The 27,951-nt window shown below is 37.5% G+C and overlaps 1 protein-coding gene across 1 annotated transcript in view; it reads left to right on the plus strand.

The window, feature by feature from the left end:
* Nucleotides 1–27,951, plus strand: part of LOC134527397 (protein hobbit-like) — a 619,824-nt gene that overhangs the window by 421,328 nt on the left and 170,545 nt on the right. Inside the window, exons 23-25 of the mRNA XM_063360060.1 lie at nucleotides 10,688–10,806; nucleotides 18,026–18,246; nucleotides 22,269–22,396. Of these exons, the coding sequence (XP_063216130.1) occupies nucleotides 10,688–10,806; nucleotides 18,026–18,246; nucleotides 22,269–22,396 (468 nt within the window). The remainder of the gene's footprint in view (nucleotides 1–10,687; nucleotides 10,807–18,025; nucleotides 18,247–22,268; nucleotides 22,397–27,951) is intronic.

Genomic DNA, 27,951 nt, shown 5'->3' on the forward strand with positions numbered 1-27,951 from the left:
CGCACATGCGCGTTCACACTATGACTTCAAAAGTTGGTTCTCAGCACCGTCCGAATATTTACCAATACCGCGGACCATTGTTGCTTAGGCCCCCTCAAACACTGTTTATATGTCCTTAAATATGCCCTATTGACCATATATATATATATGGGCCGTGTATCGGTACAGTTTATACACCCTAATTAATCATTGAACTCAAAAACTCACATAGGAACAGCTGGACATCTAATTGCATATGATCTCTAATGGGAGGTTGGTACACATGCAATCTGGATAATGTTATTTGTGGTTAGAATGGTTAGTTTACAAAGCTAGGTTTTCTCGCCACCCTCATAAAAATTGACTTAGCTGGCAAAAGATCATTACTGCACTTCTGCATGGAAAGCATGTATTACCCAAACTGTGCAAGTTTGTATCGGCAAATACCAATCTGTAAATAAATTACTTTGAAAAAGTCATAAAATATAAATAAGTTGAAAAACCATTCAAGAGTTGTGATCAATGACTACTCAGTGTTCTTGGATAGAACCATCTAATGTCACATAAATAGTGTCACCATCGATAGGCAAGTCTTTTGTGAAATTAGAACCAGGAATTTCCAGCTCTTTCTCGAGTTTTAAAATTTTTAGACTTTTCAAATAGCTTTCTTTTTCTAGTAGTTCAACCTGTAATTTCAATTTCTTAAGCCGTAAATCATTTCCCATATAATTTCCTCTTTTTGTTTTGGGCTGGTTTTTTTGTTTGCAACTCGTAGAGGGCAGTGTTTTGCTATTGACATGTGTCATCAAAGTGTCTGCACTACTTGTAGGGTTTATACTTTCTAACACAGATTCGTCCTGCCATGTTTCAGGGCATTCTAAACCAACATTTGATGGCGTTTCTCGGCCAATAATATCCAATACTGCATTGTCTACATCAGTTATTTTGCTTTCAACCCCACCTCCACTTCCTGTCTGTTTTTTGTTGTCAATTTTCTTCTGCTACAAAATAATGCATATTATTAATTAGCCTCAATTAACATACTTAAGAGTTGTTGACTTTGATATATAGGTGCCTTCAAAAATGTTTTAATTTCTTTTATAGTTGTACATGGGATTCGTAACCAATGCTGTTCCCTAAGTGAGGTTAGGTAGTTCATTTACAAATGTAGGCTACATATACCACAAAATATTGACAAGACTGTACCAAAATAAATTAAAAATTGTAATATAAATAAACTTACTGTTCCATTTTTTTTAAGTTCTGCCAAAATGTGTGTCTGGTGTAGGTGAAGTCCTTGCCTGCAGGGATCAGTCCCAAACCAGTAGCCTTTCCATGAATTGCTAACCATGCCTTCATTTCTTCTTGTTTGGTGCATTTGTCAGAAAATGCAGGAAACATTATGTCCTTCTTTCCTTTAATCTCATTTAGAATACACAGTTTACTTATAGTCTTTCCAGACATCACGTTTTAAACAATTTCCTTTTTAAAACAAATACATACAAGTTTGGTTATGACAACAACAACAGAGTAAATGCAGCCAACTTGTACACTTGTACTTTGTACTTGTACTTGTACTTTTTTTCCTACAATTGTAACAATTCTCTGTGGAACGCCTGTAACTTGTATCTTGTTTTAAGTAGAACTTGTGCTTGTACAATTGTAGCTTGTACCTTCGTACCTTCGTGGAATAGGCCCCAGGTTGTAAAAAAAACCTGAACACTTAAGACGAGAAATGTGAGAAGTTTATATTATTTGCAAATTGCATGTCTTGAATACTGTGAAACCAGCAGTCTTTCAATGTTGTCACAATTCACATCGTCAAAATACCTTAGCTGTGTATTGGAAGAAATTGTGAAGCATTGCTATGAATGAATACCAAAACAATTTGTTACGTAACAGTTAAACAAACATATGTACTGACATTGAAAAGTACCGAGTTCGGCACACTGATTGCACATTTTTTGAAGCCCTTTTTGGTGTAGAAATATTTCCATTCTCACAATGCTTTCATCCGCCACATGCAAACAGTTGCATCAAGAAAGGTCCATATGAACTTTGGTACCATGATACTTTATTAATGAGCTAGTCTCATTCACCAGTGAAATTACGAAGTACGTACTTACATTCATTAGTTGACAGCCAGGTGTCTGTGTTTTTATAAATTAAATCTGTAATGTGCCATGAAAAAAGTTGTAGATGCACAAATATGTTACAACAGCATTAGTAAAATTTTACACTTTCATGCAAATGTTTTAAAAATAATAACTATTTTGACTTCTTACAATGGCGATTAAAATAATTTCTAGCTTGGTCTTTTATTGGGTCTGTAATTACAGACTGCAAAAAATTTTTCCCAGAAAGGATGCTATTTACTGATTTTACCCGACAATAAATCATCATTTTTACAACCAACTTTGTAGTTAATGTATTTACGTCATGCTTGGTACAAAGTAAAAAAGAAAAATCAACTTCTTCTTCTATGTGCTTAGTTAGAATAGCACTGATGCTTTGTTACACTTTCATGCAAATGTTTTAAAAATAATTATTTTGACTTCTTACAATGGCGATTAAAATAATTTCTAGCTTGGTCTTTTATTGGGTCTGTAATTACAGACTGCAAAAATTTTTTCCCAGAAAGGATACTATTTACTGATTTTACCCAACAATAAATCATCATTTTAACAACCAACTTTGTAGTTAATGTATTTACGTCATGCTTGGTACAAAGTAAAAAAGAAAAATCAACTTCTTCTTCTATGTGCTTAGAATACCACTGATGCTTTGTTGGTGACAATAGTCGGGCAATTTTTTCTGCACAATAAAATATATTTCATAGCACATATTACTAAATGGTGTGTTTGGAAGGCATAATGCTTTGGGTGAATACTGCCTTGCAACAATAAAATAATGAGCAGGCAATACATGTTCAGAAATCAGATCACTTTTACATTGACTACATGATTTTGTTACACTGACAATTTTTTTGGCTACATAGCCACTCACATATGTAGCAGTAGCTTCTTTAATACCTGTTTTAGGAGGAATGCAGTCCTTTGGTGCTACTGCTGCATTTTCAGGACAACCGAGAGGGAAAGCAAGTGGTTCATCACTATCGGTTTTGAAACTAAATGTCCCGGCATCATGAGGTACCTCATCCAACAAAAAACTTCTTAGTGGGTCCAGAGCACCTCCAGTGTCATCTTCCTCGCAGTTATAATTATCAGAATGTGATGATAAAAAGTAAGTAATAAGAAGGGATTTAAATGCTGACTTAAATGCTGCACTTGTAGGGTTGACATTGCGTACTCCATGGCATCTGATACTGCCAAAAAAAAATTTCAAGACGGTCCTGATTGATGTTTCGCATACAAATGTATCTGAAGTCTTCATTCAGCAATTTTTTGGCAAGAAACTTACTATTTTCAAGGGTGAAAATCCAATTCTTCAAACTTGGTGGTATACTGGTTGCTCCGGTTTTCCTACATTTGAACCTCACAGTTCTAAGTATTCTGAGGGTGTTCACCCAAAATTGAAAATGTTTTGAAGTTCCCGTTACAGAGCATCTGAGTAGTGTCCCCTTCACTGGGAATCTTGCATTGACATTGACACTGTCAAATAATTGATCCATTATTATAAGGAAGTCTGCAGTGTCTTCAGCATTTGGATCAAGTATTTCCTCAGTCACTGTTAACATAAAGGCAATAACTTAATATATTCGGTTACTGACTTTCAATTTCTGTGGCATATTTTCAGTATACAAAGATAATATTTTAGTCATTTCTAAAAACAATGTGTATTCCCAAATAAAACACGAAGAACTAATTTAACTTAAATACCATATATTCTTTATACAGACTTTCCCATCTTATTCATAAGTACAATCTAACATAAGACCCACGGAACGGGATATCCCCAGTGGCAACAAATGGCACATGTTTATATAAATTGTATGATTCCAACAAATGTGTGTATGTACTTACCCTGCTGCATTCCACATTATGTACTAGGCCTAGGTTCTGACATTTTAGGGAGTGTCTCATCACTATCAGGTGTGGCTGTCTCATTTAACACTGTAGTTCACACAGAACATAACAGAATTAATGTTTATAATTTTGTGTGTTAGAGTCCAATCTAGTGTTCAGTTCTTGTAAGTTGGTAGTGATACCATCATTCAGATATTGACTTCCTGTGAACAAAATAAAGTGACATGAATCGAGAATAATCGTCAATGAATGTCTCCATATAACACGCACCACCAAGGGAAGATGGAAGCTTCCCCATTACGTCACTATGAACGAGTTGTAGTGGTTTGGGGGAGACCCTCTCACTTCTAATTGGGAAGTCAGTCTTAGTTGACTTGCCCTGTTTACAAACACAACATGTTTATCCAAACTTACCGGTTAGTTTTAGGTTAATAATACTTTTTATAGCAGCTTCATGTAGATGTGCTAACCTGTAGTGCCAAACCTGAATGCTCCTTAGAGCCACTGCATTTCTTTCTTTGAAGTTTATACCATAGTCACACTCACACTTTGCGTCTGATGATGCTGCTGTGACGTTTGATTTGCTTATAACCTTCAGGTTGTAGAAGCCACCAGTAGCTCTTGCTCTAAAGATCTGCTCGTCTCCATCATGTCCCACTGCACACTGTTCGTTAAATTCAGTGATGATACCTTTTGATGTCAATTGGAAGGCTGAAATTAGGTTGTACTGGAACTCAGGGACATACAAAACATTTGATAAACCTAATGTCCATCCCCCACATTCCTCGGTCATTGTGATATCAACCTTCCCGCATCCTTTAATTTGTGCAAATAACTTGCCCATTGACACTTTCCCTTCACATGTTTTGAAGGTCTTGAACATTTCGCGCCTGTAGCACATGTGATCGCTGGCAGCCGAATCCAATGTCCATTCATCCACATGTTTTACTGGTGTTATAAGTCCTCTTGCTGTTATACATGACCTGTAACTCACATTTTCTTCTTTTCTTGATGCCAATTTTGATGGCATCATTGTTTCTTGCTCGGAGCCTCTAAATGTACACTCGCTTGTCCTGTGGCCCATGCCTCCACAACGAAAATATTTCAATTTCCTACAGTTTCTCGCAATATGGCCCAATTCATCACATTTGAAACCCCTCTGGTTTTCTTCCCCTCCATTGTTTACTGGATAAACTTGCTCAGGTTTCATTGAATTGTTCCTCCAGCTGTTGTTTTCATTTTCTCGGTAACCTCTTCCACCATAACCTTTATTGCCGAGTGATTGTTTCGTTACAAATGCTCCAGACGTGTCACTCGTTTAGTCAACATCTTCTCTTAGCAGTAGTGACTTAACCTTTTCAGTAGTTAGGTTAGGTTCCCGTGCAACGAAGTTTACTAACAGTCCATACTTGTCCTTTGGTAGCATTTGGGTTGCTTTCTGAATTCTTTACAGATTACATGTAATTAATTAAACAGCCAACCCCCGAGGTAGGCTCCGAGGATAACGAAAACGATAAAGAAAAAATTACCGGGTCAGTTTAACGAAGTTAAAGTCTTCGGAGTGCAGAGCGCGTCCTACCTCAGGTGGTGATGCGAAGCGACTGGGGCGAGCGATGGCCGCCAGGGTGGCAGGACAATGGCGTTGCACGCCAAGACGGATAGTACCGTTATTCCGAGCCATATAGCGCTGTGGCATATTTAATAAAACTAATTACATACAACCAATTTTTTGTAATTTAAAGTCGGTTTACGGACGTTAGTTTAACGTGACAATGTCATAACAAAACATTGATGAAATGATTGCATAACTTTATGAATAAAATTGAATAATTTTTATTGAATTATCACTATTTTGTATGGATACAAAGAAGGAGTGAAATGAAATCTACAATTTAATTGATAAATTTACTTGTATTTGCACTCATTAATTCAAATATGTTTATTACTTTAACGAGCAGATTATTTTAACTATAACTTTTATACATTTTTACTATTTAACTTCTTCCAATCTATGTTATTCTGTTAAGGATAGGACGATGATAGGAAAAGTAGGAAACGAATGGGAGTGTTTCAAGGATGATGTGAAGGAAAATGGCTTACCCAATACCAAGATGCAGTCAAAAATAATATATTTGCGCCACAGACTCTGCAGCAATGCTAGGAGGAACGGGTTAGCAAAGAACAATAAAAATGTTACATTGAAATGCATGAAAACAGAATTACTCCACGGACTCGGTCGCAATGCTAGGAGGTTCAGCTTAGCAAAGAGCAATACAAAATGAGCGTAACAGAACACAGCGAAACGGGACAATGTGCGTAACGGGACACTTTTTCGTACGTGCAGCCGGCGTTCATCGCTTTATTAGATGTTGTCACGTCAAAAACTCTTTAACATTATACCCTGTGCGGTTCATGAGCCGCAACCATGTAATAATTGATTTACACAAGAAATAATTAAATAAAATTACAGTTACTGGATGGACTTCAGCAAGTTTGAGTGTAGCGGCCCTTGAGCATTTTTGCCGAGAAGAAAAATGAATTACAGTGTCAGGCCCTGAACTTAAATACATAACATGCATTAAATAAATACAATAATAATACTTCATTATAAATTAGAAGGGAACAAAGCACTGGCTCGACTCTGCCTCTTGCCGGGTGTTCACATACACACACACGCACACGTCGGCCGCGGGAGATTTGAATGGACGGGACGGAAGAAAGAGGGGTAGGAGGGTGGTGGCATATCGGGCTAGAAAGGCCGCAGGCCCGAACGATGTCAATATGCACCATTAAGAGAAGAAAGAGGCTTCATCACTGGTGGATAGAGTAGAAATATCTTGATAAAATGACAACTCAAGATTTTGTGTAGTGGTATTTGAAACCATATACAACTTTTTTTAAAAAAAAAAAAAACACTAACTATTTTTACTGAGCTCATTTTTCGTATATTTTTTTTGGGTGGGTAAAGTGCTATAATAGTACTGCTCAGTCAATTTTATCGAAAACTTCCGATGGTTTATGATATTCTGTATCATAGTTGACCTCTGTGTTTAATTCTGGTTTGTGGTTAATAAAGATTTTGGTGTTGCAAGTTGAACCCAAGGATTTGCCAGGAATAAGTGAAATATTATCAGTAATCCTTTCTTTTGATTAATAGTCAACTATTATTTCTTCAAGTCCTTTTGTTATACTTTTTTTATTGCTGAAGATGATCACAAAACAGATATTGTAAATAATGTAGCTGAATTTAAACAAAAATTTTTTCTCATGGTACTTACAGATAGTTGTTACTTAATGTCCTACTCTAATTAAAAATAAAAATTGGTCCTTTTCAGAAATGTTGTTTAATGTTGCAGTTGTCTTCGGCCCAACACCATACACACTCTTGTGGCACTCATCTTTCTTGAAAATTACAATAGAACACTGTTTTTCCATATTTCCAAATCACAACTTCACACAATTACTCAAGTCAAATGCATAAAGTATACTGAACTGTTGTACTGCACTCTCCCCTCTCCCTCTCTGTGTGTGCGTGGGTGCATGCATGAGAGTAACCTTGCCTAAAGAGACTTGTTTGGGCAAGAGATCTCAGGTCTAGACAGGTTTCTACTGTTAAGGGCTTTGGGTATATAATATTTTTGTTATAGAGAATAATACTGTACCCTTGTTATGGCCATATTTAATTTTAAAAAATATAATAGTTTACCTTGGAAGTGGCTGGGATATAAAAAAGAAACAGACTAATAAAACATGGAAACCCCAGAGGCGACACTAAAGGCCAAACAAAGAAAAAGATAAAAAGATATGCCTCCCTGGAAACACTGTGGAGACTGTGGATTGTTAACTGTATATTAATAAATAAATAATGCAGTTTTGTCCATAGGCGTGCTTTGATTATTTTTACTTCATATGTCTGAATTGTTACAAAAGGAAATAAACATCATTTTGATAGTAATAACTATCAGTACACTTTGGTTAAACTTATAGTAGGGCAGGCACAAAAATGATTACACAAATGCATTAAGACATAATTAAAAATAAAACATAATACAATATGTTAGCATCTACAATTTACACATTCGTGCTTTTGTTTGTTGCATAAGTTATTATAAAAAGGTGGCTGTAATTAAATTTCATGTGTTTTTGCTGACATCCTAATTCTTGCAGAAATGGCCCTTTGTGAGTGCCATGGAACAAAAGGGGTTCTGAGTTGTCATGAAGAATTTGGAAGTTGAAAGTCCGTAGCCTGTGGGTCTGCAGTGGTTATTTCTAGTGTTGGGCCGATTCCTAAAATAGACCAATTCCAATTCCATTTTTGATTCTAAAATTAAAGGGTCAATTCTTCGAATCTGATTTTGATTCCAATTTTTTTTTCTGACTATGTTAAACAAATAATATTCTCAGAAAAAAGATTGTTTATGATATCAAAAACATAATTGTATTATGTTTCATTTTCTGTGCATTAATTAACATTATATACAGCTTACATGATTTTTAAAAGCATGTTCATTACACTCGGTTACTGGTACCTTCAATTTCTAGCACAAATTAGGCCTTTTAAATTTGCATATAGTTAGACGAAACATGTGCTCTAACACTGCCAACAATCAAAATGTTAAGACGTAATTTGGAAATTATTTCTTTATTTGTTGTTACATTGCAATGAACAGTTTATCAAGTAAATATATATATATCAAAACATTTATATAATTATTGTGTTATAAACCCTTAAAAAAAAGAGACCTACAGTATATAATTATTATTTATGGTTTACATGTGAGTATACGTGCTTATTACACTTTTCATGCAGATTATAATTTTTCGTATCTAGCCATCCTAGCTATACGCAAATGGCAACAACCATTAAAGAAGTGAATCCACCTTAGGCGACACAGGCCTCATAATGATCATGCGCGTTCTCAAGGTGAGACAGTCTAATGCAATCGTAGTCAATGACAAAATCAGCAAGCAAGACATGATACAGAAAAAATTACTAAGCTAAAGCCCTCAACATGAATTTTAATTAAAAGGAAATATACAAAACATGAGGTCCCAAACCGCGCACGCGACACAACACAACACGATTCAACATGGTAATAAACATCAAAAATACGAACAAGGTAAAACTCGCAGCAAAAAGGAATTTAGAAGTGGCACCTGAAATACAATTAAAAAAAAATTTTTTTTAATATAAACGTTACTTTACATTACTTAACAGTGCCACAAACTGCTACTGAACTCAACAAACCTCAAAAAAAAAAATAAATACCATGTCTGTCGGATGTCCACGTCGCTACCTGACTCCAAAGTTCTTTAACTAAGAACCTATAGCTGCTCTGATGAAGTGACCTGATTAACATTTCAATCACTAAGAAGAATGAAAAATGCTCTGCAAGGTCTTTTATGCAGCACCCCAGGAGGGAATGCGCATGCGCACAAAGCTCAAGGGAGGGTAAACGACCAACAAAAATGGAAGGAGAGGAGGAATATGATGTCTCTGGGGAAACAGAAGGGGAAGTGGGAGGGAGGGGTGACACCCACGCCGTGGCAAATTATGAACTCGTGAAGACGTATTCATCAGAAGTTATAGCCCATTTACAAACAGAATACATGGCTCATTATTTTTAACAACTTAGGGGCTTTGAAATCTATATCACTGTCTTATCGTGCAAGTAATAAAGCTTACTGTGTCCAAATATTCGACTTTGCCAATACTGACCTGTACAGACGCCTCTCCGGCCGCTACCGAACAACCCTAGACCAGGTCCACATGGCCTTCTATATCATCCAATACACAGGGCACATATGCAGCGGAGGGAGACCACAAAATGGGAGGAAGGCGAAGGTAGAGGGGGAAGCCAAACAAGAGAGGCAGCGGAGGAGAGGAAGAGAATTATTAATGGGAGGAAATCGCTAGGCCGCGTGGGAGCGACAAAAGAAGCACATGCTTCACATGGGAAAAAAAATTATGCAGTGGATACCACAATTTGAATATATAGCATTTGAAAATTCTTTAAAACTGCAAGTGCGCATCATTCTCACACACTTGCCTGCAGACTACTTGCTTTAAAACTAGTCTATAAATTAAAACAATTACTTTGGATTTTAATATTATCACATCTCATGAAATTGGCATCCCATCACTTCGTTTCTCTTTGATCAAGTTCTCAACACTGGTTTTAAACTCCTGGAACCGTATATCTTAAACCTTCTGAATGCTCTTTATGAACTTTTTCTATTCTTGAGTCAAGGCAGATCTGCTCTCCAGTTATGCACTTTGACTACAATGACACAATATTTTGAAGCAGCTTGGCAGTTGTTTGTTTGAATGGGTTAATTTGCCACAGTAATCTTGAAAAGTTTCCAACGTAACATTGTGACGATCCTTTTGGCATGAGCCTCACTTCTCCACAATATCCATTTCGCATAATGCTTTCAAAACAAACCATGTAACGAACAAAGCACAAGAGTGATCAAAGTGACAATAACTTCTACTACACTCTGACTAGTAGTACAGACCATGACCTTGACACAGTTGTCTTGTCATGCCATTTCAAACTATTCTTCCAGCAGCTAGGTGTAAATTTGTGATTGTAATATGGCCTCCAATTTCATATATTTTCCATTTTTTGGTAAAACTCATGGCATTTTTTCAAGAAAATAAAGTTTTTATAATAAACTATATGTAAAACAAGGAATTGGTGTTACGCCTGGTGTTACAGGAACACGACTCTTTCAGAGAATTCCGCTCCCAGCACTTGGACTTGAGGGTGATGGTGAGGTTGAAGCCAGCGGGTTGTCATGCCTGTGCCACGGTTCTGGTGTACAGCCAGACGCTTGGGTGAGTTTGTGCCTCACTCCTCACCAAACATCGCACCGTAGAACCCTTGTTCCTTGTTTTACAATGTATCAAGGTTCAGCATGCATAAATTGTGTAATCAAGGGCAGATGGTTAATTGAATATTTCATGTCATTTACTTAAATACCCTTCCTCGGCCTATCATTTCTGAAGGTATGGCAGTGCTGGCTACCAGGGGAACGGAACTGACAACCCAACCTATCCAACTCATGGCTTAGTATGCTTTTTCCGGTGCTGAGCAATCGGGTGGCATTGTCCTGTCACGGTGCCACTTGGGCCTGAAAAACAAGAACTGATTCCAGCACTTAATACTATCAATCCATCTTACTAAACACTTCACACATCTTTTTGAACTTCCTAAGTGTATGTACTTATAAAAAAAGGAAGATGAATTTTGTGAGGATAAAAAAAGTAAGAATATATTTGGTCTAAAGCTAAACAATTTTTTCAGTACATAAAGTTTAAATATGCTTGAAGATGCTAATGCTTCATTCAAAGCAAAAGATAGCCTATAACATGGAATAAATTGGTCAGCTATTTGACTAAATAAAATGTTAACTTCAGGATTTGCTATGGGTGATTCTCTTTGGTTGTTTAAAATAGTAATTGTGTACATTAGGAAAATAGCATGTGGGTATGTAAACAATAGTTTTAGTGTAACTAACGGGTAAGTAGAAACTCAGAGTAGAGACAAGAAATGTCCTCTAATTGATGGGACAACAATTTGAATTGTAAGTTCTTAAAAATCCTGCAATTTGTCTGGATGTTGTGTGATACGCCTCTGTGGGCCTTTAAGCCAACTGCAACTAGTTACAAAAAGAGAGAAGTTTTTTTTTTTAACTTTATTGCAACTCTTTCCAAAGAGCTGAAAGCTCATGCTGGGGGACTATACATACAATGTACAACGTATATACAACAACATAAACACATGTATCTGTATGGTTATCACTATCAAAATAGCCTATACACATACAGTATTACGTTTTACCACACACGTCAAATAAAAGTAATATAAATAAATAAAGTAAAATAAAAGTAATATCTATGATTATTACAAACATGTTCAGGGTTTCGTAAAACTTTAAGTAATATTTAGCGGTAATAGTCATTATAAATTACAAAAGAAATAACACATATCATACTCAAAAATATTTATTATAAATAGAACCCTTTCTCTGTATCTTTTTTTGTGTTTTTATTATTATTATTAATATAATTAATTCTTAAGTTTTTTTTTTCTTAATCATTAGTCACTATTGCCATTAATGTTTACATGCAAATAGATGATCTCTTTGTTATTTTTAACTGAGGCATATGATGTTTTTTTATTGAAGCTTTTAGATACTTCATTATAAATCTTAACTAGGTTGTTTCTAACACTATTAGTACCAAAATATGATGTATTACATTGCAGTATGTGTAATTTACTCTCTCCTCTCGTGAGTCATATCCAAGCCATTCAACATTTGTAGCATACACAACCGCTTGTGAATAGCAATGTAAGATGAACTGTGTAAAATATAGTTGAGTGTTTGGCTTAGTTCACTTGGGCCTGCACACCTACTGGTACACCTCAACTTGTGAACCTGTGTTGTTTGAACGGCCACTAGTATACATAGGACAAGGTGTGCAGGATGAGTGAAAATAGGGAAACCTGAAATTGTTAGGGAATTAGTTTTATTCCTGAAAAGTTAGGGTGTGGTCAGGGAAATATATGTTACTTAAGAAATTTTTAGTCGAAGACTTATACGGAATCGCTAAGTTGGGGTGAAGGTGACCAGATTTCATCTTCATAATGAATTTTTGCTAACAAATTTTAATATGTTTATTTATCTAACTATGTACGTGTATAGATCTATACTTGTTTTCTGAAATGCTGTCATTGAAAGAAAAAATTATTAATATTTTAATGATGTTTTTAATTGTTTTATGTAATTGGTCATGTTCACCCTCAGTGGGGTGAATGTGACCAGTAAGTTTATTTTCATTGTAATATTCACCTTGCTAGTGTTAGGCTTAAGTTGACTACATTATATGTAAGAGAAACACCAAAAAAATTATTTTGAGAAAAAAAATCTTATTTTGAATTTTTACTTTGTAATAAAAAATATATAAACAATTTAGAACAAAATAAAGTATTATTTATTTAGACTGCCAATAATGAAAACTCAAGTGAACAGATTTATTTACCCACCTATCAATAGTTAAGGTGACTTCACTTAAACTACTTGTGCACAAAACTGGAAAATAATTAAATTGATTTTTTACAAACATTATCATTTAGGCTATTCCAGAATATGACTGATGGTTATTTCCTAAAATAGAGGAATCTACAAGTTACGAAAACGGCCAATAACCAAAAAAATATATATTTATTAGTATAATAAAACATTTAACTGATATGTGAAGTAAACCTTACAATAATAGAAAAAATAGACCAAATAACCACAGGTAAGCTACTGGAAATAACAATTGAAACTATATGTTAGTAAACATTGATCTGCATTTCCATTCTAGTTCGTTCTGCTATCACTTTTACTTGGAACACATAATGGCCTCGTTTGTTTAGTTTATAAGGAGGCAGAACTCTTTTCTGAATTAGACACTTCTAAATATAAATTACTAGACACTGGGGTGAACATGACTATGTGGTCATCTTCACCCAAAAATGCTTAAGAAACTGCACAGTTTCAATAAAATTAGTTTACCTTAGAAATTTTTATTTATTTGGCAATTTTTTTTATTTACTTACTCTTCTATCCTCTCAAATCAGCAAACATAGCAATTTAGTTGCAATTATTTTTTTTATTATACCCGGCAGTAATAAAGTATTATCAACATTATTAATCATATCAAATAGTTCTTGGTTTTTATTTGTTTCTAAATTTCTGTCTAAAATTATAATTTCAGTCCCAAAATCACTTCTTTTAAGAGAAACTCTCCTATATTTTAAAACATAACCACATAAATTTTTATCTTCATTGCCTGGATTGTGTCAGGCCAACAAAACAAATTTAATAAAAATGGTCAACTTCACCCCAACTGACGTAATCGATTACGTTGTCACACATTATGTATTTTGAATTAATCATTGTTTGTTTCAATTCTGTTATGTTGACAATTTTAGCATAGTTGTATTTTTGAGGACAAGAAGCTGAATTCAATTTGCGATTGTGTCTTGGTGTGTGATTTGAGAAACATTGTGCATAGTTTGCAGGATTTTGTTTTACTGTGTAATCTGTTTTGTTACAGAATGGAATACTTTGTATGTGTGTTGTGACTTGGCAGCGTAAGGAAATACCGTAAGACATTATTGTGGTTTATTCTGTGGAGTATTTGGGGAAAATTTTGGGAATTCTGTTTGGGGATCTTGCTGGACAGCTTGTGCAATATAGGGTGGTCTTATAGTTAGCTATTTTTCTTGCACAATTTCAGTATAAAGAAACAAAGTCTTATTCACATCAGTAGTTCGAAACAAAACTATTAACATTTGTTTCCACATTCATATTAATTCTAACCTATATAATAAAATATTTTTGGACAATTTTTGACTTCCTGCTCAAAATTCTAAACATCAAATATTTGTATAATGTATATTATTTATTATTTTTCTTGCATATGAGCTAGAAATTACATTAGTAGTAAATTTAATTTTAAAGTTTAATGTTTAGGAAAAAGGCTTACATGAACTAGGTTTTGCATTTAGATCAGTGAACTCTCAATTCAAATAGGTATTTTTTAGCTTATCACTTTCTGCATATGAATATCTTAAAGGGGGAGATATTTGAATTGAAAGATGCCATATTGGTTTCAAAAATGTTTAGGTCAAAACAGATAGTTTGTAATATCTAGCTCATATGCAACAAAGATAATTAATAATATACATGGTACAAGTATATGATGTTTAATATTTTGAGCATAAAATCAAATATTGTTTAATTTTCATAATTTGACACTTTGTTGAAGTTTTGTTTATAATTATTGGAATCCATTAAGCTAATATGCTGTTGACCACCCAGGATGCCATTCTAAAACAGACACAAAACAATTCCAAGCCACAACGTATCTGTTTATTTGAATTGGAAATATAGGCTAACACCATTTGCAGTACAAAGGCCTAAAACACTTGTTGGTGTGTGGAATAGAGGCCAAAAAAGTAATATTGTCTGCCCATAAAACTGAATCTAAAGGTATAGCACATTGAAAACACTAGTTGTATAAAGTACCTGGCATAGCAAAACGAATCCCTATGGATGCAAGTTAGCACTGAATGAAAGCCTGACATGCAGGTGGGAAACGGCCACACAGAAGTTTAGGCTGGGGTAAAACCAGTCGCCGGGTCAAAGATAAAAGGATTTTAATTTAATAAACAATGACAATGACAAGCTAACTACTTCAGTAGGGAAAAGTAGATGAAGTCGCGATGGTTACCTCACAAACCTCCGGCCGCAGTGGCTGGCGAGGACTGACTCCCGGAAGAAGAGGTGGCCTGTGCGGGGGGTTGGGAGGTCCTGAATGCTAGATGGATTACACACAGAACAGCAATATTTGGCTTGTCAGCCACGTTTAAATAATATGATGAAAACTTTTTGATTAGAGAATTAAGTAAATAAAACAGACAATCATCAGCACCCCACTTGACCATAATTAGACCATAAACAAGCCACCTAGCCATAATTCGATCACAAACAAGCCACCTAGCTGGTATCTTGAAAATAAAGTCTTCACAAAATATACACACCATAGCATCACTTGTAGGAACTTTTGGAACATCTAATTCATAATCAGATGCAGATTCTTTTTCACTTGAAGAAGTGTGTTCTTTGGGGCTGCCGAAAATCTGCCTGCAGTGTTTCTATTGGAGTCTTCTCTATGTCACGACTCGAGCTACGGCCTGAATTATGACCTAAACCATGGCATGAATTACAGTCTAAACCACAATTTGAATCACTACGTTATATCCTGATTTCTTTGTAATCAGCTTTGCTTTTCATTTTTCTTTTCAAACAATGCACATAATTTTGTCTTAAATAGGGACGCTATAATAACTTTTCATTTGATGGCTTCACGGCATCTGAGTGAAAATTCTCTTCTCTCCACAGGAACTGGTGAAAAATCACAAGGGCTGGTGTCATACATGTGGAAGGCTGTGAAGAAATAGTATAGGTTGCTGCAGTTGAGTTGTCTATGGACATGCTTCACAAAATGTGAAATCTGGGCTGAGTGTAGAATTTGGAATATTTACAGAGCCGTGAGTTTCTGATTCTTCCTGGGATGCACGATGAAGTCTGCATCTGAAAAACTGCAATATTCAGTGGTTTCAGCCCTGTTTCTCTGAAGCCATTAATGGCAAATTTTGCTGTATGTTGTCTATATATAAGCTCAGCTGAATAGTTCTACAATGTTGTACTGAGTTACTGGCTTTCCTGTTGAATGTATTCACAGGTTAATCTCCTCTTGAGTAATGCACTTTCAATGCACCCATGAAGGTTTTATCAAAGGGTTGTATCTTTTGTGTAGAATGATGGCGATGAAATATAATCATGAGATCGAATATATCAAGGTGTCATGTGTAGCTACAGTGGCCATCGAGTATCAGCACAATAGGATTATTTTCTATCAGTCACGTTTTCAAACCATTGCATGGATAAAGTTGTCAGCCTCCACCGTGATGGGTGCACTGCACAGTTGGAACCTGCTGGAGATTCTCTTATCTATAAATTGGTAATATTTTTGCGAAGAAAAATATTGGCCATTGGTGCCACTAATGTTCCATTACCACTTTCTGTGCCTAAGACTTTTATTAGAGTTACTCTTTCTGCAGATCTGCTGCTTTCCCTTTCATCCGACCCCTAGAGGTATCTTTTTGAACAATGGTCAAACCATGTCATTTACGTTAAAAATGGGATCAGATGGATAGTAACTTATTATAGACAACATCCAATATACCTCCAACTCCGATCTCATTGAATTCCTCTTTTCTAGAAAAATAGTTCCTTTTGGTGAATGGATAGCTAACTCACGATGCCTTCTTAAAAAGAGCCAGAAGCCAGGACTTACCAGCCATAAGACTGTTGATTGAATACTTAGTTTGGTTACTGAGCACTATTTGCAGTGTGATTTTTCCCAAATCTGTTTGCGTGAACCCACAAGAAGTTTCCTTTCGAGGTAATCAATTACCTATCCTAATTTAGCATTAGCTACCTCAAGTGTACCATATCTTTTGTCAGCGTCAGCCAACTGTCTAAGAATTTTCTGAGGCACATTAAAAATTTTACGTGCTTTAGCCATCCCATTTCATGATTTTAAATTGCCCTTATGACATGGGCCATATTCTCATGTTCCCACTGCCAATTTCTTTCTTGTTTATTTTATGTAGGAGGTCCCACACTTTTTACTTTGTGTCATTAAAAACAAATTAAAGCGCAAATTAGCAGCCAGTATTTACTTGTGCAAAGCAAAACATCCAAGTATATCAGTTTATATAACTCGACACTTTCACTTATCTTACCAGTATAGAAGAAATAGAAATGTTAAAAATTGTAACCAAACATATTTAGAATGCTTTAAATTACATGATTACAAAATTACATAGATAAATTACTCACTGCTACTGAGTTAGTCCAATATGCATTTAATTCTCTACCAAAAAAAAACTTCACAATGTTATACTTCTACAAAACATGCCTCTTTGTACTTTGGGACTACAAAGTTCACACGAGTGTCGCTAGATTGCAGCACTTTACCGCTAAGAAATATGGGTGTGTGGATTTACAGACCAATGTCAGTTTTAGTGCTTTTTCTCTACTATTAAAAATGTTACAACCTCTAAATGACCTCTTTAAAAATGTGATATAATTAATTGCTTTAATTGTTGAATACAAATAAAAACTTTCTTGGTACTTCATTCTTTTCACAAATTAATCAGTTACATACTCCTCTCATGTCATTGTCCTTGTAAAACTTAATAATACCTCTCATGTTCAAATGGTTTGTAAATTTTAGCATATTTTCTTTCAAATTTCAGAGGTAGTGTTCTTTCTTTACAATGCCATCAATTGAAGTCATTTGTACGACTCTACTTGAAAACATGCAGCCCTAAATCATGTTTGACTTTACGCTGTATATTTCTGTTTTCTAAACACATACCTTGCCATCATAAAGCCATTTAAATAAATAAAACTTTTTTTATTCATGGCAGGTGGTTGAAGAAGTGGAGTGAAGCTTTCACTGCAGTTATTCGTCCCGTGAGACGAGGCGCAGTCTTCCATAATCCCGGTGCGTGCAAGACCTCGTTGTTCCGTCACTTGCACAATGTGAAACTCGTATTTGAAACGCCTGTGTTCGAGCTACAGTACTGGACGTCGTTTGCCAAGCAGGATGGTTTCACGGTCATTGGAGGACCAGTCTTGTTGCGCTGTGGTGAGAATCTTTTCCTATACACTTAAGGAATTTTTGTAACATGAATGAAAATGTAATATACTAGTGCAGGGATGCCACAAAGAATAGTTATAAAATCCTGTATTAGACCATTAAAAATCCTGTAAAATACTGTAAGAATAAAATTTCTGTAAACAGGTTTTTCATTCACGCCAACATTTTTTTTACAGGAGAAAACAAATTACCTATTATAAGCATATTTCTTCAGAAATCAGCTTTTCCTTCATTCCAGTTGCATAGGCCTACTTAAAAATAATAATAATGAATGTAGATATAAAACTGATAAGTTTATATGTAAAGAGTTAAGTACCAGTATGAGGTTCTTACAATAATCACTTAAAAAATATACACACAGACTATGATGTATTTGCAGGCATTTCTTGCCTGAACACTCCAACTGCTTCACTTCTTCAGGTTCCTAGCTTTTTTTCTCAGCTCATCAGTGGGTTTGAATTCTAGCCCCAAATTTTTGGTCCTGTTGTGGCAGTGCAACAATGCATTCAACATTCGCATTTCTAAACGTGACCTGTGTGCAGTTTTCACAATTTTCAAATTACTGAAAATTCTTTCTACAGCAGCATTGCTGTGAGGAAGACAAAGCATCGCTTTAGCTAGTCTTGAAAGTAACGGAAAAATTGGTTTTCCATTTTCTTCTGCTTGGGATGATGTGTGCCAGTAGGTGTCAATATCCATCACAGATGAATTTTCCTGAGGTTCCTTCAGTGAGTATAAGATGAATTCTTCCTGTAGCTTGTCCCGTTTGTCATCTGGAATGATATTCGGGAACCTAACCACTAGTGCTTCCAGTTTTTTCCAGTCACCTGATGACTTATGTGCAGGGTCAAAAATAACTATGTTTTTAAGTACTTCATCATTGAGGGGGCAAGAGACGATACAGTGGGTTCCTGTCTCATAAAAGTCCCTCACACTTGAAAAGAAATTTTTTCTAGGGATGCATCAGCAGTTTCTAGAAAATTTCTTGTTTTATGGCCTATGAACATGCCTGCATCTGTGAGCTGGTTTTCTCTCTTGTAATCAACAGCTGTAATTTCACATTTCTGTATGACTTCAAACTGTACAAAACTTGCAATGAATTGCAGTAGAAGAAAACATATTTGTGGATGGAGCTTGTGAACACAAGGCCGTTCTTTTTGGAACATGACATTAAATTTTGTGAAACGAGGGAGAACTGCCTGAAGGAAATAGAAATAAAGTTTTGTTGCATCAGACTGGAAGGTAATTCTAATGCGTTTTAACAGCTTCAGAATTGGCCTCTTTTCCATCCAGTCTGTCAAAGTATTCTGTCAAAGCTGGCCATTGTTCTAAGAGACGCTCCACACAATTCAAAAGGGCCAACCACCTGGTAAAACAAGGCCGCAGAATACTATGATTTTCTACTTCCATTAAATCTTGAATGGTGCTGAAATCATCTTTTCTTTTGCCAGATGACTTGAAATGAACATGCACATCTTTGGCAAGCTGCTCACATACATCTGGTAACTGATTACAGGCATGGGAAGCTGCTAAATGAGCAACATGGCATGTGCAGTGCAGAAACCACACATTTCCCTGATGTTGCCTCACACGTGAAAGTACAGAATTAAATTCACCTACCATGGCTTTGGCACCATCGGAGGACATGCTGAGACAGTTTTCCCAAGGGATAGTCTTGTTCATATGAAGAATTTACCAAATTAAATAAGTTTTCTCCACTAGCCTAACCACTTAATTCAATCACTTTATACAGGTGAGTTTCAACTTTATCTGAAACAAACACCCTGGCCATAACAACAACTTGCTTCGTGACAGTAACATCCATTGACTAGTCAATCAGTAGTGTAAAAACTGATGTTTTAATAATACTAATTATGTTTCCTTCAACACAGGAACCCAATGCCTGAACAATTATCTGGCTCGTTTTTGTACGCGAGCAGTGAAAATTCTTAGCAATTTTGCTGTCAGGAAACATCTGTGGGACGAGTTTTGTGAAACTGTCGCTAAGTTTCATTGGCAAATTGTTTTCACAAATAAAATTTGCCCACATGAGCTCTGCATCTACAATTTTGTTGTCTGGTTTGCTGATGAAAGATGTGAGAGAAGTACTTTGTTCAGCAGCCCTCTGATTTATCTGGTGTATCTGTGTGCTTTCGTGACGCCTTAGATCTTTCAGACCACCCTTTTGAATGTTGAAGTCCAACCGACACAATGAACACACTGCAGTAAAGTCCGTTTTACCGGGTTTCAGCCACTTCAATTCTACTTCCCACTGACGTTAGTATTGTTGTTTACACAGCGTTCGATCTGGAGATGCCTTGCATTTTCTTTCCATTTCTTTCAATTTCAATATCCACAAAGATGCAAGCCGAATTTTTTGTACGTAACAATTACTTTAAAATTAACAAACTGTAAAAACTCAGTCAATCCGTCATAGAAATCGTGATTGCACGGTATAACAACACAGACTGTAAAAACACTGTCACAGATATCACTTCGCACAAATATAACTGAGCGTGTTCCGTTACACGCACGAACGCACCATTGCGCAGAAGAGAGAAACAGAACACGGTGTCTAAATAAACTGTCATAGATATTACGATGCACGGTATACTTTAAATGCTTTCAGACATAAAAGGTATAGCGTGAATTATCATCTTAGAAAAACTGAAACGACGTAGCAAAGTGAAGTATCTCTTGATGACAATGTATCTATGAAGTGGAGCGGGAGCAGTAAGTAAATATTTGTGTTTGTGCGTTCGTCAATTAAAATATCCGCTATTCCAAGTGCAAACGGATAAAATCCGTAAAAACGGCAACCTGTACTAGTGTATACCAACCTTTAAATGACAAGGGCCAAATACAATTATTAAAAAAAGTGTGTGCGTAGAGTCCACACACAACAGAAGTAAAACTTCTTGCATGTAAGGAATAGATAGAGATAAATTATTAGTATTTTTTTATTGACCAACAGATATAATTAAAAATTGTAAGCATGCAGGTATTATATCAAATGGAAAAAATAAATAATGAGTAGACAAACACAAGCAGCATTACGAGAATTCCTTAGTATCACTGGTGCGTCATTCATACCTCTTACCTGCCGTGTCTCCTTCTGTCCATTACTACTATCATGTAGCATGCTACGCTACGTGCCTATCCCTCCCTCCCTTATGTCTGTCTTCCCTTTCCACAGCTAGTGCCTGCGTTGGAGTCACGTCGCCTCTGATGCACACTCCTCCTTTACCGGTTCCCCCACCACGTTCTTAACTATTCCCCTCCTGCAATGGAATTTTCGTAATGTTCAAAAATTGTAGCTCCTCAAAAACAAGTTTCACTTCAAATCAGTTTTTAAATTTTATCTGTTGTACTATCTTTTTCCACCTTTATTATGCCATTTTTGTTTATAAAAGATTAAGTCTAAATGTAACAAGCACTTTTATGGACTATTTCTACCAAACTAAGCCAGTAAATAATATATGCAGTCTGTGAACTGTAAATTATGATTCAACTGACCAATACGAATGTGTGCAATGGAGATCAAAGGATACCAAAATGTAATTCCTCTCTATTAGTATCAATTTGTCAATGCCTTACAAAAGTTTTAGTCTAGTGTTAGAAAATAAAAATTACCAACAACAGTTGGTTCCAATTGCAATGGACTAAAAACTGTACATAATGAAAAGCTATCTGGAAACCACATGAGGAGAATAAACCCAGGTTATAGATGAGCGCAGTGAGACTAATAGGGCAGGTGATACAGGATTGCATCATATCGAAAATATTAGTATTTTTTTTGTCAGTAAGAACATATTGAATACGCATTACAACTGCGACATTGGAAAGAGAAATTGACAAGTGGTTGTATTACTTTATTTTCACTGGCACATGCTCCGTCTGGACTCTCCCAATATCTTTGGTAAAAATGCTGTCAGAAGCACTGAAGTGGACAACGGAGTGAACGAGCAGCACAGCTGTCGCGGCGACACGCATGTGGGTGGGTGTTTCAGAGTACAGCGTGGCGCTCCGGCTGCCCCAGGACGGACTGAGGCGCAGGCCCAGCCAAGTGTGGAACCCCCGTCACGCGACGTGCGACCTCAGCCAGGTCTCCTTCACGCTTGGTGGCGCTGATCGCAACGTGAGTGCCCATTCTGTCACCTCAGTTATCCTTCGCAATACTCGTTGCGACAAAATGTAATTTTTTTAAAAAAAAACAAAAGACAACACGTAATTGAAACTAATTTTCCAGAAAAAAAACCTGTTGAATTGAAATATTTTAGTTTAATTTGGAAATTTCCAACTATGCAAACATGTTTGGGGTTGTAGCACATATATTTTTTTTTACAAACAAATATGGAAACACATGTCAAGTAATTTTTGTAAAAAAGTTAACTAAGAGTTCTGCATGTGCCATTTCTGGAAGGAACTCAGTATCATTTTACAGAATGTATAAGATACCTTTACTTTACATGACCTTTCATCAAGAATTACTGGTTAATACAATTAATTTACACCAGCCTGTGTCATCATTCTAAAATTTCATCACATTTCATGTCATTGGTTATACAGTTTCCTCAGATTATTTTGAGACTATTAATCAAGGAGATCGCTGATCCAGCTGCTCTTGCACCATTGGTTGGTAGTATTTTGCGGTTTCTTGAAAAAGGGGGGGGGGGGGGGGGGGGGAGATGCGGACAGCCCAATTTGTGAAGTAATTACGCACTGCAACAGTAGTCACCGGATATGTAGTATGATTGATCAATTTGTTCAAAGTTCCAAACCACACAATAACACAATAATATTACTTCCAAAAGGTGAAACAATAGTGTGAAGAGTAAAATACCTAAAATACAGAACAAATATTTATGTTACCTATTTAATATGTTTATTTTATCATTGAAGCATTTTAATAGGGAAGCCTGCTGTTCACAGGGGTGAGAGTCACACCTGAATAGATTTAAAGTTCTCTGAAGTTTGCCTTCGCTCATGAAAAAACACCATATTGCATATTTATATATTTTTTGGTCAAAGAGTATAACGCTATTCATACCTAACCAGCCTTTTATTTTAGTTACTGCAACCTTATCTAACCTACAATTGCAGAAAACAATTATGAACTATTATTTAGGATACTGACTGAACCTAACTTAACCTAACCATTTACTTAGGTAAACTTTAAACTGTTCGGGTTGTGGTTGTGGGTTTCATCCCTGTGAACTGTAGGCTGTTTTATTTTGTTTTAGATTTATTTGTTCTCTTCATGTAGCTAATGTTAACTTCAGGTTTACGTTTTTCATATCAAGAATTTGCCGTTACACTAGAAGACCAATAACAAGTCTCATCTCTTATGATCATAAATTCAGAAATGAAGATTTTTTTTTAATACATGTAATTATTTTGGTGTAAAACTTACAACAGTGCCATTTTTAGTATTGAATATATATTATTGCTGTTAAGATACATGAAAAAACCATCATTTGCAACTTGTATGACAGTAGGATAATTGATGCTAGTAAGTAACAGAGGATTTGATTACTTTGGTAAAGGTATGGTAAGTCCTGGACATGATGTTATGGGAAGCTGGTTCAAGGTAGATGGGTCTGAGTTCAATCTCCACTCATTAATCATACAGAATAATCGCTGTACCTGCATTTAAATACTACATATCCAGAAACATTTTTAACACCATCTGGTGTAACATCATTTTGAAAAAAAAAATTCCAGGAATGTTTTTTATTTTTATTTTTTCTATTATTTTTTTAGCCTGAGCTATACGACGAGAAAACATCCCAGATGTTTTTCTGACATTCTAATGTGTGATTGAAAGATCACACCATCATCCAGGAAGTTGTTTCTGACGAGCTTCAGTAAATGTGGCACATCAGACATGTTCCAAACCTTTTCATGTGTATTTATGTGCTGGATAAAAAAATAAGGCTTGTTTGTGATTACACACAGCTCTTTCCATACTATTTTGTTCTTGCCAGCCATGTCACACATAACTGCAACGACACGTAAGCCAGTGACTTCAACCTAAATGATAATTGTTTTCAAAATTTTGCTGGTCATAGTAAAAATGAAGTTGCAAAACACTAGCTGCTTCCACCCAAGGAACAAAAAACTAATCATCGCTATTTTTACATTTGTTGTGTGGGCCAAATATCACTTTTTTTTTTTAATCATAGCTAGAGATGGTGATTTATAGCATTTAAAATAATAACATTTAGCATTTTGAATTTGAAATTATTTTGTAGCATTTTTAAAAACAACATTTAGCCAATTCTCTCATTTTACATTACTGAAGAAAAGTATATTTTTAAAAAGCTGACGCACGTCCTCCCTCTCCAGTGCACAAAAAAGGAGGGGGGTTCCTCGCGGTAAGGGGGAGGGGAGGAACTGTCAGAGTTTCGCCCTCAGAGGCAGGGGAAGGTGGCCTCCTTTGGAGGGTAACAGGCTCCCACTTGGCGACTCGGAGGTGGCCGCGAGCGGGGGGGGATCTCGATGATCTGGCGGTTGGCCTGTGGGGGTGCAGGCCGCAGCTGTGGTCGGGTCGGCTGGCGCAGGGCCGCCTGCGGGGTCACCCCTCGGTGGTCGCTCGGGGGTCGCTGGTTGATGGCCCGGGCTGCGACATGGGCGGCTGTTGGTGGTGCCCTCGTTGGTGAGGCTGGCAGTGGGGTGATCACTGCAGGTACTCGAAAGCACCCGGGGGAGTACCGCTCCCGCGTCGGTGGGCCCCTATGCACTGCGAGAGGCGCGGGGACGCGACCCCCACGAGCGCGGGCGGCCTCGTCTCGTAGCACCGTATAGATATTTCTAGGGCCAGTCTCCTCCCGTAACTTGGCCGCTAGCACCTTCGCTGCTTTCTTTTGGCCGGCCTGGTGTCTCGGCATTTAAGGGGAGGCGGACAGGAAGGCTGGTCGCGGAGGCAGGGATGGTCTTCGGTTTTTACTCCCCCAGCTGGTGTCTGACACCTGAACAAGAAAAAGGGGGGGGGGGATGGTGAGAGGGGCGATCCCTCTAAATGGCGGTGGGGGGGGGGTGTCTTCCCTAGGTCCCTGAGCGCGAACACAGGGCTAGGGGAGAGGCTCTGGTTCGACCTCTGTCCTTCCTCGACTCTGGGAACTCGGACGGCGATTAAAACCGCTCTCCGACTTCACCTGGCCGGTAGGCTAAAGCCAAGTGCGGGAGAAACACGGAGGCCCCCTGGCCTTCCCCAACACACTGAGTTACCAGCGTAGTGTTAGGGGGACCGGAGTTGTCTCTCCTCGCCAGGCGAGAGGAAATCGGTACGCGATGTAACCGCGTAGTCCCGACTCGCTCGCTCGGCGGTTCTGTTTCCCCCTCCGCCGGGGAAAGAGGTCTGATACGCGATGTAACCGCGTAGTACCAGCCCTCTCGCTCGGCGAAGACACTCGGAGGCAGTCAGACTGACCGGCCCGGGACCCAAACTCCCTTTGGAACCAGGAATGGCGGAATTACCTGCCAAGGCCAGCTCCCGCGCAGTAGCGTGGAGAGTGAATCCGGAAACTGCTGTCGTTCGGAGATTTTCCCCCCCTTGGTTCGGACAGGAAGGCTGTGGAGGGGCGGCGGAACTGACGGGGTTTCGAGATCTTAACACAGCACGTTCTGGTAAGCAGCTTTTTTATTCACGGGAACACAGCACGAACACGAGAGTTCCCAGCCTCGGGCGGCAGCGATAGACTTCGTTGTCGCTTGGTCGCGCACGCGAAGGGCGAGACTGCTCGTCAGGAGGCGAGCGCCCTACTCTCCCTGAGGGCTCTCCGCAGGGCCCTTTTATACCTGATAGCCGGATGAAAGAAGGAGAGGGGGGGGGGGGGCGGAGGAAGCCTCCCTTGCGGGCAAGGGTGGAGCGTCCTGTGCTGCGGGTCGCCGAATTGCCCAGGGGTCGAGCGCCCACCCGGCGCTCGGCCCGGTAAACGGCCGCTCGGGGCTGTGGACAATCTCTCCGAAGCTGGGAGGGGGGGCGCATGGCGACGGCTCTCGTAGATAAGACCGCCGGCGGCGCGTCAAAGCATTAAATAATACACATATTAATTATTAATAGAGCCAAGATTATATGGTTTTATTTTGAACCTGATTTCGTCATTTAAAACCACACATTTCGTCGTTATTTCGTCTTTTAAAAAAATATGGCTTTTTTAAGCTATTCATGATACTTACACAATATATTTCACGATTGTGACATAAAAAATAGCAGTTGGGCCTATTGTGTTGTTTAGAATCACATGTAATCACAATTTTAATGTTATGGTTAAACATTTTCTCTTAAAAAGTACCATACATTCTCAGGAACCGTCAAAAAAATCTGATATTTTGGCACCAAAACAAAAATAATTGGGGAAGATATTGTAAAACTCAAAATAAAAGTTTTTAAAAAGCCATTATTTAACACGCAGCATATATTGTGTGTGGGTTTATAATAATCGTACTAATGTTCGTATAAGAAGAGAGAAAAAAAAAGGACATTCTGCTTAAAAATACGGCAGCAGTAGCTTGTGCAACGTAAGTGGGAGCGCGGGAATCTCGTCTAGACAGGCTGGCGACAGCACAGGCGGTGGATGCATGACGTCGTACGGCTTACCTCTCCTTCCCTTGTCCAGACTTCAAGGTTCATCCCTCCCAGGCATACAAACCATCGTGTCTCTCTCCCCCTTCCCCCTCAACGTCATTTGGCATGTGAAACTGTCAACATCCTTCCTCCCCTTCTCCAAACTGCGTGCGACGGAAGCCAGGTTTGTATAGTCCATTTCTGGTTAAATGGAAAATTTTTAATGGCCCCCGCGACAGCCATTTACCGTTAATTGTTTTGATACAATTTGTTTGTTAGTTACACAACATTATTTCTGCTGGAAAATCACTGAAATTCAAAATTTCTTAAATGGAAAAATTTAGCAGGGCCGTTAAAGTATTCATTTTTACCGCAAATGAACTATACTCTCCCTTCCTGCCGGACAACATTCTCTGCACGTGACTAATGGCAACTACATCGTGTGCCGCGCACAGCTACGAAAAACCTACGCGATTTCCAAACTACACTAGATATCCGACTGGAGTCTGTTTACGAAAAGCATTTAAGAATTTGATAATGCCCAACTGGTTCTTTTGATATCGGATCAAGAGGATTTAGAGGAGATAAAAGAGCTAAAAGGCAGGTCTTCAAAGTTTTAGGTGTAAAAAACCCGTTACAAATTTCTTGAAAGTATCAGAGGGAAATGCATTACACATTTATCTTTATTTTTCCGCCATATAATGTTACGGTCACCGCTCAAATTTCACAATTATCTGACGGGAACGAGATGACTGCGCGCCAGTTCAGAGCCGCGCTAGAACTACCATTGAGTGTCGCTCTTATCATCCCGCTTCACTAACACACACGCTGACCAGACGGCGCCCTAAAGCTGATTAGAGGAAGCATGTAGAAATGCAAGGCAGGAAATTCTTCCAGCTTATCAACCAGGGCTCGGGCAAGTCTTGACTATCAAGCTTTTCACATTAAAATATAACAGACTTGTATTGTGTTATTTAGAGGTTTTTCTTAAAAATCGTTTTTTTTTTTAGCATTTTCCATATAAATTCGCGGAAAATTTCGCAATTTCGCGATTCACCATATAATCGTGGCCCTAATTATTAACAACCATTGAAATAAAGATCTAGTACAACTACAAAGATAAC

Source organism: Bacillus rossius, chromosome 1 (assembly GCF_032445375.1).
Source record: "Bacillus rossius redtenbacheri isolate Brsri chromosome 1, Brsri_v3, whole genome shotgun sequence".
NCBI classification, from domain to species: domain Eukaryota; kingdom Metazoa; phylum Arthropoda; class Insecta; order Phasmatodea; family Bacillidae; genus Bacillus; species Bacillus rossius.